The 17,526-nt window shown below is 39.9% G+C and overlaps 1 protein-coding gene across 1 annotated transcript; it reads left to right on the top strand.

The window, feature by feature from the left end:
- The first annotated feature begins 680 nt into the window (after positions 1–680).
- Positions 681–17,042, top strand: slc6a16b (solute carrier family 6 member 16b). Its single transcript, XM_053638150.1, has 12 exons — positions 681–1,009; positions 4,172–4,376; positions 4,478–4,635; positions 10,402–10,522; positions 10,631–10,806; positions 11,140–11,250; positions 11,372–11,613; positions 11,754–11,940; positions 12,255–12,456; positions 13,381–13,540; positions 13,674–13,836; positions 14,689–17,042. Exons 2-12 carry the CDS (start codon positions 4,172–4,174, stop codon positions 14,992–14,994), a joined length of 2,031 nt encoding a protein of 676 aa, XP_053494125.1. The 5' UTR covers positions 681–1,009; the 3' UTR covers positions 14,995–17,042.
- Positions 17,043–17,526: the final 484 nt, after the last annotated feature.

Raw genomic sequence — 17,526 nt, 5'->3', positions numbered from 1 at the left:
CTAAAAATGATCGTGTTTCCTCTAAAAGTTATATTTTATGCTATGCTTATACGAGACAATAATGTTGACTCACTCTGTGTTCCACTGTCTCAGCTTCACTCTCTAACCCACCAGGGATAGCAGTCAAGACAGGTGAGTCCACCCCAAGGATGTCTTGAACCATTTTGGTAGAGTCTGACAATTCAGCCGGGGGTGGCCCTCCACCTGTTTATCAGTTTTGTTGTCATTAGCTCTCTGTGACAGTAAAACACACTGACCACAGTGCTGATAATACAAGCGTAAAGTACAGTAATACAGTTTTACCAGTTTTGTTGGACTCTCCCTCATAAAGGCTAAATTCTTTTTTTGCTACAACAGAGACAGTTTTAGACGCTTACTTTTAGATCTTCTGAACTGTCCTCTTTACGCCGAGATTACAGGCGTTCATTTTCTCGGTTATTTCCTCCCACGGTTTCTGTTTTTTTTGGCAGCAGTTACAATGGGATTCAGTTTACTTTTAAACATTTCTTTCCTGGGAAATATCGCTTTAAGTGTCATACACCAACACTGTAAACATCTACACAATGCTCCCACAAATCAGTGTGTGTTTACTTCTTCTTTTATTTATATTATTTTGTCAAATTTATTTGTGTGTGTGTGTGTGTGTTTCAGTATAACCAATGCTTTGGCAATGTAAAGCCCGGACAGTAAAGCTACTTGGATCTACTGATTGGACAGCTGGGCTTTCTTGTAAACCCTCCTTTTGTGGGCGTGTGTTTAGGAATCCAACGTGGCAGAAGCTTGAGTAGAGGGAAGCACGGGTTAATTTATCTCTCTTTACTGTACTTTATTAGTCTGTATTCAGGCGATGAGCGATTATTTACACAACTTCCACTTCGGTGAGCGCGTGCGTTGTGGTTTTTGAGTGCATGTTGTATTAAAACCGTGGTGTTTCTGTCAGCTGGTTCCACGCGAGAGAAACTAAGAGCAGAAGAACAAAGACACGCGGGGAGTTACAGATACACACAAGGTACGTTAATGCACACACGCGACGTTTAACGTGTTCAGTGATTCTCATCGCGATTCAGAACCTTATAGAGCGGAATATAACATCAGAAGATATATAACCGCAGACCTGCGAGTTCCGGTAACATTTACACACACATAAACCACGACGATAACTCCGTCATTTATTCAGATAATACTGAGGATATGTAGTTGATGGACCGCACGCGCGCACATCAGCCGTGCCGCGAGCTCTCCGTGTAAGCAACCAGTATGATTGCATCAGCAGCGCGAGCGCGTGCAGAACGCCGTTTAAAAAATAACCGCCATTTCTCTGAGGTACTACAGCTGTACCACTTTAATGTGAGAACATGATTAACGCTTATCCAAACAATTTTAATTCTGAATAAAACTGAACCTAAAATGATGAGTATAATTTACTTGTTGTTTATTCAAGTTTAGACATGTGTGTTTATACATGTAGCTTATACCACTGTTCTAAATAGATTAGGATTGATTTGGTGAAATGTTTAAAGCTGACGGAGAATAAAATTATCTGAAACTGACTAGAGTTTATTCCTGTAAGATAGAATTAAACTACTCCGGTATTATTATACTAATAATAGCAAACAAATCCGTCAAAGAGCCTCGTCAAGCTGAATTCTCATCCGTTTCACTCCTAGTCCCGCCCCTTCTACACAAGGATTGGCTAGCTACTGGCCAATAAGCTGCTTGTCAGAGTTACAGGCTGGAGGCGGGAAAATAAGCTCGTCAGTACTCCAGACTGACGCGGATGAAAAAGAACCAACCACAACGCAGGAGGCTCGGATGTAATAGCCAATTGCAGCACAGAAGGCGGGAAAATAAAACAATAGCTCGGAGGCCTGTTTCACGGAGCGAGTTAAATGAGTTGAGAAAACTAAACTAATCTAACCCGGGTTAATTAACTTTCTCACTAAACCCAGGTTTTAACCCTGAATCGAGGTTTACAGCCAATAGCGTTCAAGATAGAAAACAGCAAGTGTGCTTACTTCCGGTGAAGAGTTATGAGGAAATTAAACCGACATTAACCACAAAAATCACAACAAAGCTCAGGAACATTTCTGATTGTGTAAAGGTTTCGTTTTATAGGCTCACATTTGGAATAAAAGGATTAAAAACTTATAACCCCAACATATTTCATGTAATTTCATTTAATATAAATGTCATTTTTTAATCAATTTATGAAAATATATTAGGACTGGAATAATGCCACTGCATGTAAATATGTACCACTCACAATGAGCATGATTATAAATAAAGCTGGATTTAATTGTGCCTGAATGTTTAAGTTTACATGTATGGCATTTGGCAGATGTGCTTATCCAGAGCGATTATACACCTGAGCAGTTCAATTTTATTTTATTTGTACACAATGTACAATATTTGTACATTGTGTTCAGAGTGAAAGCAGGGACTTCGGCAAGACTAGCTATGACAGCATAACTAAAAGGGAGAGCCAGAAGGTAACACAGACATGAGGGCTCCCTGGGACATAAGGCAGTCATCCACTCCACCATCAACACACCTGGGTGAAGGTCTGAAAGTGGGAAGACAACAGCATCCAAACATCCCAGTTCACCACAACACTCTATACCTGTGAGCCTCTAGATCCTCTAGTCCTGAACACTAATTGGAAGGCTGTTCCATAACTGTGGGGCCTTGTAAGAGAAAGCTCTTCCCCCTGATGTAGCCTTCACTATTCCAGGTACCAACAAATAGCCTGCACCTTTTGATGGATGTAGGCGTGGCGGATCATAGATAAAGTTTGCTCAAGTACTGTGGCACGAGACCATTTAGTGCTTTATAGGTCAATAATAGTATTTTATAATCAATGCGAGATTTCACTGGCTTTGCTGAAACATACAGCTGTGTATCATCAGCATAACATCCATCCATTCATCCATCCATCTTCTATACCGCTTATCCTTTTCAGGGTCACGGGGAAACCTGGAGCCTATCCCAGGGGGCCATCAGCATAACAGTGGAAGCTAATTCCATGTTTATGAATAATTTGACCTAGAGGTAGCATATAGAAAGTAAAAAGTAGTGGGCCTAAATCAGAACCTTGTGGAACACCAAACTTTACCTAAGTATGCATAGAGAAGTCGCCATTTACATCTACGAACTGATAACAATCGGTCTAATATGACCTGAGCCAGGAGAGGGCTGTTCCCCTAATGCCAACAACATTTTCTAGTCTATCAAGGAGAATAGTATGATCTATAGTATCAAAAGCTGCACTAAGGTCGAGTAATACAAGCAACGAGACACAATCCTGATCAGAGGTCAGTAGAAGGTCATTTACCACTTTAACCAGCGCTGTCTCTGTGCTACACAGTTTGAAGCACGCAGTTGTATAGAACGTCTCTGTATGCTGTAGCTTTACAGTTTCCCTTCACTGGAACTAAGAGCCCCAAACACTGTTCCAGCACGACATAAAGTGCATAAAGCGAGCTCCATGAAGATGTGGTGTGTGAAGGTTGGAAGAAGGTAGAAGAACTCGAGTGTCCTGCACAGAGCCCTGACCTCAACCCCACTGAACACCTTTGGGATGAACTGGAACTGGAGTCTCCTCACATCATCAACAGCACCTCACCTCAACCTCACTAACGCTCTTGTAGCCGAATGATCACAAATCCCCACAGCCATACCCCAAAATCTAATGGAAAGCCTTCCCAGAAGAGTGGAGCACATTATAATAGCAAAGGAGGAATACGAATACGGTCTGGATTATCATTATAAATGAGTGAGACTCCTCCCCCTCGGCCAGTCAGACGAGGCTGATGTATATAACTGTATCCAGGAGGACTGGCTTCATTTAGTGCTGTGTACTCGTTTGATTTAATCCATATTTCTGTTAAAAACATTATATTTAAATATAACTCCTGGTAATAGATCAATAAGTGCTTTAGAGGTAAGAGATCTAATATTTAAGAGACCCTCAGCAGTTAAGGGTCTTGCCTAAGGGCCCAGTTTGACAGTACCCACAACCTTTTGATCAGAAGTCCAATGTCTTAACCACTGAGCTATGACTTCCCCTTGCTGTTTTTGCTGCATTTATATACAACTTATATATATATATTTCCCTTCTTAAAGCAAATAAAATGACTAGATATTACAATAAAAGTTTTGCTGTTTTTTTCAGATGAGCTCAGAAAAGCCACCATTGCCAGATGATGGAGTAGAGGTGGGGCAGGTGGTGGGGCCTGTGGAAGTTCCTGATGCCCCATTGGACAGAGTGCGTGATGGGTGGGACAGTAAAGTGGAGTATTTCCTGGCTCAGGTGGGATTCAGTGTTGGACTTGGAAACGTGTGGAGATTCCCCTACCTGTGTCACCAGAACGGTGGAGGTGTGTGTGTGTGTGTGTGTGTGTGTTAAAATGCTTATTTTAATTAACTTTAATGTCTTCCAGTCTCACTGTCTCCCTCTCTCCCCCTGTCTCTCTCTCAGGAGCGTTCCTGCTGCTCTATGTTCTGCTGATGGTGGTGGTCGGTGTGCCGTTGTTTTTTCTGGAGTTAGCAGTGGGTCAGAGTATCAGACAGGGCAGCATCGGCGTCTGGAGGCACATCTCACCAAAACTTGTTGGGATTGGCTACTCCAGCTGCGTGGTTTGTACACCCAGTAATCCCTAATCTGATTGAGTGATCCTCCCAAAAATTCCCTTTATCATGTTTATCGTTAGTTTATTACTTTGTTTTTGTGTCTCAGTTAATGCAGCATTCTTATAACTTTAGAATTCAGTTAAATTTTATTTGTATAGCACTGTTAACAATAGATATTGTGTCACAAAGCAGCCTTACTCTCCCTCTGAGATTGGAAAAGTTATTCATTAATCTGGAACTGACATGCAAAAATAAACTTTTCCGTATATATATCAGCACCATGTCTTCCCCTACCGTAACCCTCTATACACAGATGGGTCAATAATCATCAATCAAGTATCTGCAGCAGCAGGAATCATCCACCTGCACTATGCCATTCCTATTCCTGGCCAGAGTTCCACTTTTACAGCAGAAGCCCCAACTCAAGAACATTTACGTTATATTTATTCTAGGATTGCAACTAATGATTATTTACATAATCGATTAGTTGGCCGATTATTTTTTCAGATTAATCGGATAGGGGTGTGCAAATTTTCAGTACCATTTTTATGTTTATTTAAAATAAAATCCACAATCTGTGTTACAAATATAAACTTCAGAGTAAAACTTTACTGAACTTTTCTGAAAACAACCCAGTACACGCACACACACAAGAATATATATTATTCATTTAGGACTGTAGTTTAATTCTGTACTTTTTGTGAATCCATAAAAATAATGCATAAATAGGCTACTTATATATATATATATATATATATAAGTATTATATATAAACAGTAAACTGAAGTCTTTGTTGGTGACCCTGGGTATCCAGGGCTCTATGGTGTGACCATTCCACTCGCATTTGTGACCGAGAAGTACTGTGTGTGATTGTGGAGGGTGGCAAATAAATAATGGTTTATATGTGTGTGTATATATATATATATATATATATATATATATATATACACGGTCATATCCTTTACTACAAAGGCAACACATCAGGTAGAACCAATGGAGTAGGATTCCTAGTAAACAAAAGACTAAATAACAATGTGGTGTCATTTGAAGGAATATCAGATCGAATATCAAAACTCACGGTTCAGCTAACCAAGATATACAATGCAAGTCCTGCAGGTGTATGCACCAACTATTAGTCATGATGATGAAACGGTCGAAAAATTCTATGAAAATATTTGTATGCACCACAATAATACCACAAACCATTTCAAAATAATAATGGGAGATTTCAATGCGAGAATTGGCGATCATCGAGAGACGAAAATTACTGGTCAGCATGGTTTTGGAACAAGAGATGAACGAGGAACCAGACTAGTCGAATTTTGTGCTTCTGAGCAGCTCTACATTATGAATTCATTCTTCAAAAAGAAACCGATAATGAAATGGACTTGGAAAAACCCAAATGGAGGAAAAAGTGAAATCGACTATATCTTATCAAACAAAAAGGATATCTTTAAAGATTGCTGCCCTATCAACCGATTCAATGTAGGAGTGACCATCGTCTAGTACGTGCTAAGCTAGGAATAAACTACCACAAAGAACGAACAAAATTAATTCAACAAGTATCAACAAAAGTCAGTGCAGAACAATTATTCATAAAACAAAAAGACTTTCAACTAAAACTATCCAATAGATTTGAAATTTTACAAAAATTGAATGATACGGACATTTCATCTCAGAATGAGGCCATCACTCAAAACCTGTTAGACGCTGCACATGAGACGGCTCCACCTACACAATGCAATAAAACTCCAAGGATATCGACGAAAACCAAACAAATGATGAACAAGCGAAGAGAAATGAAACAATCCAGAATAACTGACAAAATCGAATATGTGGAACTGTGCGAAACAGTCAGGAAATGCATCAAATCAGACATTTGAAGGTTTAATACTCAATTAATCACCAAAACCCTAGAAGAAAATCTCAGCCTGAAAAGACAACTCATATTTGCCAAAAAACTCATACCATCACTGAAACTGGAAGATGGCTCCCACACAACAACCAAACAACAGTTGCTGGATAGAATAAAATCATTCTATTCAGATCTGTATAATGATGATACCCCATTACCCGACCTACCCAATCCATTTGAAATGGTCCCTGACATACTAGCAGAAGAAGTTGATTGGGCTATTAAAACAACTAAGAATGGAACAGCAGCAGGACCTGATCAAATCTCAATTGAAATGTTGAAAGCAGGTGGAGAACCCATAGTTAAAATACTTGCTAAACTTTTTACTACCTGTCTCAACAAATATACAATACCTGACCAATGGAAAAACGCCGATGTCATACTACTGCACAAAAAAGGAGATGCTAAAGACCTGAAAAATTACCGTCCAATAAGCCTTCTATCTATAATTTACAAAATTTTCACAAAAATCATCAACAAAAGACTTGAATCATCACTAGATTTTGCACAACCACAGGAACAAGCTGGGTTTAGGAAAAATTTTAGTACATTAGATCACATACAAGCCCTTCAACAGGTGATTGAGCACCACAATGAGTTTAATCTACCACTTTGTCTAGCTTTTGTCGACTATGAAAAAGCTTTTGACACTGTCAAAACTTGCTCAATACTTCAGGCCCTACAAAACCAAGGGATCAGTCCGGTTTATATAAAAATCCTGTTCGAAATCTATAAAAATGCAAAAGCTACAATTCAGTTAAATGATGATAAAGTGGAAATCAAAATACAAAAAGGCGTCTGCCAAGGAGATACCATATCGCCCAAACTTTTTTCGGCCTGCCTAGAAGAAATCTTCAAAAAACTCGACTGGGATTGACAAAGGAATCAAGATCAGTGGCTCCCACCTCTCCAACCTACATTTTGCCGATGACATAATTCTATTCTCAGAAACCCCAGAAGAACTACAACTACTACTAGACTTAAATGAAGCAAGCAAATCATCAGGGCTAAAAATTAACCTACAAAAAACCCAAGTTATGTTCAACAATAGGGTTCAACCAATACCAATTAAAATACAGGGAAAACTATTGGATCAAGTAAACAGTTACATATATCTAGGACAAAACATATCAGTGGAACTGAATGGCCTTGACGAAGTCAACAGGAGGGCAAGATCAGGATGGCAAACTTTTGGCCGCCTCAGTTTCATCTTCAAACACAACTTTCCTTTATGTCTCAATAGAAAAGTGTTTGATCATTGTGTTCTCCCTGCTCTTACATATGCATGTGAAACCTGGACCTCAAATACTAAAACAATTCAAAAATTAAGGGTCACTCAATGAAACATGGAACGCCGCATGCTTAACATATTGCTATTAGACCACAAGACTAATGTGTGGGTGCGAAGTCAAACCAAAGTAATGGACATAATCAAAAGGGTGAAAACATTAAAGTGGAACTGGGCAGGACACGTAGCAAGAATGAAAGGCCAAAAATGGACGTCTGCAGTCCTAAATTGGACTCCACTGGAAGCCAAACGCCCAAGAAGACGACCTAAGGCCAGGTGGGCTGATGACATCAGAAAGTTCGCTGGAATCAATTGGCAACGAAGGGCACAGGATCGTAGTTGGTGGCGGTATTCAACAGAGGCCTACGCCCTGCAGTGGGCCGAGAATGGCTGAAGAGAAGATGTGTGTGTGTGTATATATATATATATTATATTATATTTATAAAATGCATATACATAATATCTCACACAAGTGAGTACACCCCTCACATTTTTGTAAATATTTGATTATATCTTTTCATGTGACAACACTGAAGAAATGACACTTTGCTACAGTGTAAAGTAGTGAGTGTACAGCTTGTATAACAGTGTAAATTTGCTGTCCCCTCAAAATGACTCAACACACAGCCATTAATGTCTAAACCGCTGGAAACAAAAGTGAGTACACCCCTAAGTGAAAATGTCCAAATTGGGCCCAAAGTGTCAATATTTTGTGTGGCCACCATTATTTTCCAGCACTGCCTTAACCCTCTTGGGCATGGAGTTCACCAGAGCTTCACAGGTTGCCACTGGAGTCCTCTTCCACTCCTTCATGGCGACATCACAGAGCTGGTGGATGTTAGAGACCTTGTGCTCCTCCACCTTCCGTTTGAGGATGCCCCACAGATGCTCAATAGGGTTTAGGTCTGGAGACATGCTTGGCCAGTCCATCACCTTCACCCTCAGCTTCTTTAGCAAGGCAGTGGTCGTCTTGGAGGTGTGTTTGGGGTCGTTATCATGCTGGAATACTGCATACTGATCATGCTCATGATCATGTCACAGTACATGTTGGCATTCATGGTTCCCTCAATGAACTGTAGCTCCCCAGTGCCGGCAGCACTCATGCAGCCCCAGACCATGACACTCCCACCACCATGCTTGACTGTAGGCAAGACACACTTGTCTTTGTACTCCTCACCTGGTTGCCGCCACACACGCTTGACACCATCTGAACCAAATAAGTTTATCTTGGTCTCATCAGACCACAGGACATGGTTCCAATAATACATGTCCTTAGTCTGCTTGTCTTCAGCAAACTATTTGCGGGCTTTCTTGTGCATCCTCTTTAGAAGAGGCTTCCTTCTGGGACAACAGCCACGCAGACCAATTTGATGCAGTGTACGGCGTATGGTCTGAGCACTGACAGGCTGACCCCCCACCCCTTCAACCTCTGCAGCAATGCTGGCAGCACTCATACGTCCATTTCTCAAAGACAACCTCTGGATATGACGCTGAGCACGTGCACTCAACTTCTTTGGTCGACCATGGCGAGGCCTGTTCTGAGTGGAACCTGTCCTGTTAAACCGCTGTATGGTCTTGGCCACCGTGCTGCAGCTCAGTGTCAGGGTCTTGGCAATCTTCTTATAGCCTAGGCCATCTTTATGTAGAGCAACAATTCTTTTTTTCAGATCCTCAGAGTTCTTTGCCATGAGGTGCCACGTTGAACTTCCAGTGACCAGTATGAGGGAGTGTGAGAGCGATGACACCAAATTTAACACACCTGCTCCCCATTCACACCTGAGACCTTGTAACACTAACAAGTCACATGACTTCGGGGAGGGAAAATGGCTAATTGGGCCCAATTTGGACATTTTCACTTCGGGGTGTACTCACTTTTGTTGCCAGCGGTTTAGACATTAATCGCTGGGTATTGAGTTATTTTGAGGGGACAGCAAATTTACACTGTTACACAAGCTGTACACTCACTACTTTACATTGTAGCAAAGTGTCATTTCTTCAGTGTTGTCACATGAAAAGATATAATCAAATATTTACATAAATGTGAGGAGTGTACTCACTTTTGTGAGATACTGTGTGTATGTATGTATGTATGTGTGTGTGTGTGTGTGTGTGTGTGTTTTTTATATATATATATATAAAACACACACATATATATATATATATATATATATAACATATATATTTTAATTACACGTCGTTGATATCTAGCATCATTGATACAGTATTGAATCTGGAGTCGTTTGTGCAGCATTGTAACGAGTCTAGTAGAATAGTTTTTGTGGCAGTTTGATTGAGCTCGAATCATTCTTGCTGTATGTTAATGACTCTAGAACCACAAACGCAGCCTTCTGTAGAGAGTAAACCTGGATTAAATCCCACACTGTGACTGTAGAGTTAGCAGTGCAGCTCTGCTATCTGCTGGACAACTCTTTACTGTTATACAAGAAGAAATTCATTCCAGAGTTTTACAATTCTCTCTGCTTACTGAAATCTTAAATAAAAATAAATGTACCTAATGCTGTGTGTCTCTCCCCTGTCTGTCTGTCTCTCTCCCCTGTCTGTCTCTCAGGTGTGTTTCTTCGTGGCACTGTATTATAACGTAATCATCGGTTGGAGTATTTTTTATCTCTTTAAATCATTCCAGAGTCCGTTACCCTGGAAGAACTGTCCTGAAGAGGGGAACACCACAGGTGTGTGTGTGTGTTTAAACTGCCCTGTGTTGTCAGAGAAAGGTAGATCATGTGTCTAGCCCTTGAGTGTGTGTGTGTGTGTGTGTGTGTGTGTGTGTGTGTGTGTAGTACCCGAGTGTGATGCGAGTTCTCCTACATCATACTTCTGGTTCCGTAAAGCTCTGGATATTACGGACTCTATCGATGACAAGGGAGAGTTTAACCTGATCATCACTGGCTGTCTCGCTCTCGCCTGGCTCGTCGTCTGTCTCGCCATGTTCAAGGGCATCAAGTCTTCTGGCAAGGTGTGTGTGAGTGAGAGTGTGTGTGAGACTGTAATCATATATGGGTTGGGTTAAAATAATATTTGCCAGTAATATAATGTTATGTTTCACCTCATGTTATGAAAGAAAGTTAATAAAGGTGATAAGTTTTTTTATATAGAAACTTTTCATGACTGTCGTCTCAGTCTGGGGCAATAATGGAAAGAAAATGGAAAAATAAAAGTAATAGTAAATGTAAAATACAAAGAACTGATTAAGAAAAAAGTCTAAATAAAAGAGCACATTTTATTTTGCACATGAATAATAAAAAATTGTATATGTAAAGTTGATTATTGATTAGTTTCTGTTCTGTAGGTGATGTATTTCTCCTCCGTGTTCCCTTACCTGGTTCTGCTGTGCTTCCTGATTCGAGGTCTGACACTGGACGGAGCAGCAGAGGGACTCAAGTACATGTTCAGTCCTAAGGTACACTATAACACGCGTGCACACACACACACACACACCCTCTGTATTGTTGTTCTGTTGTGTTCCATACAGGACCTTCTGTCTACAGATTTCTTTATGATCTCTCTTCCCCCCTTTTCAGTTGGAGATATGGGGTGATGTACAGGTGTGGCGTCAGGCGTTCACTCAGGTGTTCTTTGCTCTGGGTTTGGGTTTTGGCTCCATCATAGCGTACTCCTCCTACAACCAGCGTAATAATAACTGTCACCGTGATGCCTACACCGTCTCCACCATCAACTTCCTCACCTCCATCCTCGCCTCGCTCGTCGTCTTCTCTGTGCTGGGATTCAGGGCCAAGTCCTTCACCAAGACCTGCATCTCAAAGTACACACACACACACACACACACACACACGCAGGCAGAATGAACAAGGGTGAGAGAAGGAGGCATCTTTGATAATAATCTGTATATTACTAATGTATAATGTAGTGTTGTGTTATTGTGTGTGTGTGTGTGTGTTGCAGGAATCTGAAACTGTTATCTGAAGCGATCTCGTCCTCAGTTACTCCACCCACTCTCCTTATTAACATAACGGAGGCGAAGTCTGTTTCTGTGGAGATGTATAAACACTGGTACGAGGTGCAGGGAAATCAGCTGAACCTCACCGGCTACAGCATCAGCAACTGCAGCCTGGAGGACGTCATGAACAAGGTACCTATAGATTATATACATTTATACACCATATATATACAATAACACTCATGCCTTCATGAGTAGAACTGTTTTACTTCAGCCTGGAGGTCGTCAGTATAATAATAAGGCACATATACGTGACTTTTATATATATATTTTTATATATTATTATTATTATTTCCTCTGTTGTAGAACCTACTGGATAACTGCATCATGAATATTTTCCATAATATGAATAACTGTATAATTTCTTCTATATGGCAGAAATGCCATATAGACATTTAGATGTCACTCTCCGTCTGTCTCACTCTCTGTCTGTCTCACTCTCTCAGGGAGTAGAGGGGACAGGTCTGGCATTTATAGCCTTCACTGAGGCAATGACTTGGTTCCCCGCCAGTCCCTTCTGGTCAGCTCTGTTCTTCCTCATGCTCATCAACCTGGGACTGTCCACCATGTTTGGTACCATGGAGGGGATCCTCACCCCGCTGTCTGATACCTTCTCCTCACTGAGGAACCACAAACTCATCTTCACAGGTACACTCACACACACTCACACACTATGTCACCATCCCACTGTTGCTCTTTTTTTGGCTCACTCTCTATCTGTTTCACTCTCCCTGCCTGTCTCACTCTCCCTATCTGTCTAGTTTGTTGTCCCAGGAAACAACAGATCTGATATGGGACAGGTCTGTCATGGTGTTCCTCAGGGGTCTGTCCTGGGTCCTATACTGTTTGGCATTTATATGTTTCCTCTAGGACAAATTATTCAGAAACATGGTCCAGGTTATCACTTCTACAGCATGCTGATGATTTACACCAGCTCGAAGTCTGACATGATGGTCACGTCAACAACTCTCCCTGAGTGGTATTTAAAAATGTAATATCGTTACATGATGCTGAAAAGCTTATTCACACGTTTATTACTTCAAGGATTGATTATTGTAATGCACTTTTTATTGGCCTACCTGTAAAATATATTAGACCACATCCCGAATCCAGCAGCAGGTGTTGTCACCTGTACTCCTTCACGTCCGCACATTACTGTACTGCTGTGTAATCTGCATGGCATGTTCCTTTCTCTCGTTTATGACTCCGTACACACCTTCTCGTTCTCTCCGTTCTGCTGTCTCTCATGCGTTTTCTTTTGCGGCCCCTATGCTATGGAACTTACTTTTACAGACAGAAATACACCCACATTAAACAGTTTTAAGAAAATGTTGAAAACTCATCTTTTTAAAATAACTTGTACTGATTAATTTGATCCAGCTTTTTTCAGTAGAGTTAATTATTTGTTTTATACTTATTGTCTTGTTGTATTGATTATGTCTGTATGTGTGTATTTTATCTCTATTTTCTGTTCATGTAGCGCTTTGGGTATGAGAAAAGTGCATTTCAATAAAATGTTGTTGTTGTTATTATTATGATGATGATGATGATGATGTCTGACTCTCTCCGCAGTGTGTAGCTGTGTGTTGGCGTTTGTGATTGGTCTGTTGTTCACTCAGCGCTGTGGGAATTACTTTGTGGTGATGTTTGATGATTACTCCGCCACACTGCCGCTCATCATCGTCGTCGTTTTCCAGACCGTCAGTATCGCCTGGGTGTATGGGGCGGACAGGTAACGTGTGTGTGTGTGTGTGTGTGTGTGAGAAGAGTAGTTTATTTGTCATTTGCACAGTTACGCTTCAATGCCCAGTGTACCCAGTGTGTGTGTGTGTGTGTGTGTGTGTGTGTGTGTGTGTGAGAGACAGGTTCCTGGAGGATATCAGACAGATGCTGGGCCGCCCAGTGTGTGTGGTTTATAAGTTTCTGTGGAAGTACGTGTGTCTGTTAGCCATGCTGACTCTGCTAGCAGCCAGTCTACTGAAAATGTGTCTGAAACGACCACAATACACAGCCTGGAACAGAGATACGGTACACACACACACTATTTGTAATCTGTTACACTAGATTAAAGACAGTAAATAAATACTGAATCAGTACTGTAGTTCTGTGGAAGCTAGTTCTTTACTGATCTTTTGGTGTAGACCATTAAACATGATTGCTGAGGATGACCCCACATGGTGCAGCCTGAAGATCAGTGAGATTACTGAGGATGGTACCACTTAGTAACCATGAAGATGCTTTGGACTACAATTGCTACGATCAGTTTTACACTCAAGTCTCCATCAGTGAACAGTGGAGAAGTTCAACACAACAGACTTCATGTAGAAACTGTAATGAATTTCCTGGTTACACAACTGCACTATTTGACCATGTAGTATTAACACATTTATAGAAGGGGTGTATTTATTTATAATCGCACTATCCGGTGTCACCCAGATGAGGACGGGTTCCCTTTTGAGTCTGGTTCCTCTCAAGGTTTCTTCCTCATATCGTCTCAGGGAGTTTTTCCTCACCACTGTCGCCTCTGGCTGCTCATTAGAGATAAATTCATACATTTAACATCTATATCCTGAATTTATATATTTCTGTAACAATGTCTAATGTTAAACACGCTACACTAATAAAACTGAACTGAATGGAATATAAACCATAAACCCCTCTCTCTCTCCTCTCTCTCTGTCCATCTCTTTCTTACCCTCCTCCTTGTTGTTTCTCTGTTCTGAGCTTCAGCTGCTGGCTGCAGTACAAATAATATAAATTTGTGTTGAATTATTGACTATTAAACACCACTACACACTATTAACCGTTCTGTTAGGAGACTGACTCACTGTGTGTGTGTCTCTCTCTCTCTCTCTCTCTCTCACTCTCTCTCGGTCTCAGGCATCAGAGGTGAAATTGGCCTATCCTGATTGGGCATTGGCCATGCTCTCAACACTCATCATCATTGCAGTACTTCCTGTTCCTCTGGGTTACGCCCACACCATGTTAAAACAGCGGTTCAGCCAGTCAGCTCTCGACACTGAGGCACGATACGCCCCCTGCAGCACCGTGGACACTGACTCCGCCCCTCTCAGCACGCTGCAGAATGCGGACTTGAATCCTACCTCCTCGCCGTTGGCCGAGGATGGCTACAGGCTCCTCCCACAGACTGGAGAGGAGGAAGGTGAGGCGTCTACAAGAGTATGAGCTGGAAAGGTCCAGGTTAAAGTTCTGGTCCAGATTAAAGTGCGTTTGCAGTTTTGTAAAGGTTTTTTTTGTTTGTTTTTGTTTTTTTTAAATCATGTTCTGCATTTTTCCCGGTAATTTGTATTACATTTTGGAAATCTAAAAAAATTTGAGTATTGCTCCTTTAAGGTAAATGGTTACCATTCTAACACAGATATTCTGAAGGTTCTGTCAGACATTTTACATTAACATTTCAACACTATATACGCTTAGCAAACTAGCTAATGTTACAGTTAAACGTGTCAACATTTTTTTTCAGTAAATATATTTCCAGTGAGGTTATTCACATGAAATATTCAAAAGACATCAGTATTAACTCAAGAAATCCGCAAATATAAAGAATTCACAACATTAAAGTCCATACATGAAGTTATGTGTAATAAAGTGGAATGACACTGGGAAAAAGTATTGAACATGCTAAGAAAAGCAGTTCTCCAAGGCAAGGTAAGGAACCAGCTGAAATCTGTAAGTAATTATCCCTCCTATCTGTGCACATTAATATCAGCTGGGTTAGTAAATTGATGGTCTATAAAAAGGCTTTTCGTTACCAAGGTGTCACACAAGAAACATCTCATGATGGGTAAAAGCAAAGAGCTCTCCCAAGACCTTCACAACCTAATTGTAGTGAAACATATTGATGGACTCAGATACAGACGTATTTCAAAACTTCTGAATCTTCCAGTAAGCCATTATCCACAAGTGGAAGCAAAATCACTCCATCATCAACCGGCCATGCACAGGAGCTCCTCACAAGATTTCTGACCAGGGAGTCAGAAGAATATTCAGAAGAGTAGCCCAAGAGCCAAGGACCACTCAGAAAGAGCTCCAGAAATGTCATGATGTCTGGTGAAAATCTCATGTGAATAACCTCATCGGAAATATAATGAATCTAATATTCATTAATTTATTGTAGGGCTGTAATACTGTTACAGAGCAACACTGCACTCAATCTTTCTATCGAGAGACCTGATTGGTCACAACATGAAACGGTGCTAGTTAATGATCTAATTATTGAATTAAACTAGGTAAAGCTTTCCAGGGGAAAATGAACTAGTTAATAAAGTTGTTCAGCAAATATTAAATATGTAAGACTTTGAGGAAGCTGTTTAAACTCTAATAACACAACATTAAACACAATAACACGTGTGTAATGTATTTGAGTCATCATTAGACATTGTATTTAAACAGTCCTGATATCGTGAATATTTCAGTACCGTTATGTTTATTATTTATTTATAGTCAGTGATGCAGTTGATCTCAAGAAAGTGATCAATGTAACACACATAACTTACACAAATAATAACTTTAATGCTAATTATAAAGTGATTAAGTACGTGGCTTTTCTGAATGTGACTCCCATTAAAAATTTCTAAATATAAAATCCCCATTTTTATAATTAGTGATAGTTCTTATAGTAATTTGTAAAATAAATGAAAGAGGAGATTGTGAGTTAGATTTGTGAATCAGTAAACCACACGTGGGGTCACGACCTTTAGTTTGGAAACACCTGTTAAAACTTTATTTACTGTAGACCCTTAACAGTAAAAAGGCTAACGAATATCAGTCCAAATGTTCTTCAGTTCAGCTGTAATGTCATGACACACAGTACATCTAGATACCTGAAGGTACACACACATTATACTACACACACATGATTAATAATTAGTTAAATAATTAATGTATAATTATTTTTCAACTATATGAAAAGCACCACATTGTAAAAGTGTTTAGTTTGCAGTGTTGTAGAGATGGACGATAAAAGACCTGAAAGGAGAGAGTGCTGAATCGAAGCTGCTGATTGGTCAGCTGCTCTAAAGCTCATTACGACATCATGATTTGGACTTTCACCAGTTCAGTGGGAAAGTTTTCACATCACCTTTATTTATTTATTTATTTATACAGCACATGTACAAAGAGAACAAGAACCAGTCAACCGGAACGCTGTACAGTAACATCAGGCCAATACAAACCGCAATTATATATATATGTATATGTGTGTGTGTGTGTGTGTGTGTATATATATATATATATATATATATATATATATATATATATATATATATATATATATATATATATATATATATATATATATACACACACACACACATATATATATGTATGTGTGTGTGTGTATATAAAAATATAGGTCCCTCTCAAAAAATTAGAATATCGTGGAAAAGTTATTTTTTTCTGTAACTTAATTCAAAAAGTGGAACTTCCATATATTCTAGATTCATTACACATAAAGTGAAATATTTCAGGCCTTTTTTGTTTTAATCTCGATGCTTACAGCTCACGAAATGCTTGGAGTTAATTATCTGATTACAGTCTTCTCAGGTCGACATTTCTCTATTATAAATTCTTTATTCTAATATTTTGAGATACGGTGTTTTTGATTTCCATGAGCTGTAATCCGTAATCATTGAGATTAAAACAAAAAAGGCTCGAACTATTTCACTTTGTGTAATGAATCTAGAACATATGAAATAT

The sequence above is a fragment of the Ictalurus furcatus genome, chromosome 1 (genome assembly GCF_023375685.1).
Source record: "Ictalurus furcatus strain D&B chromosome 1, Billie_1.0, whole genome shotgun sequence".
NCBI classification, from domain to species: Eukaryota; Metazoa; Chordata; class Actinopteri; order Siluriformes; family Ictaluridae; genus Ictalurus; species Ictalurus furcatus.
The sequence above is the reverse complement of the archived record's forward strand: the minus strand, read 5'-3'. Positions and strand labels throughout refer to the sequence as shown.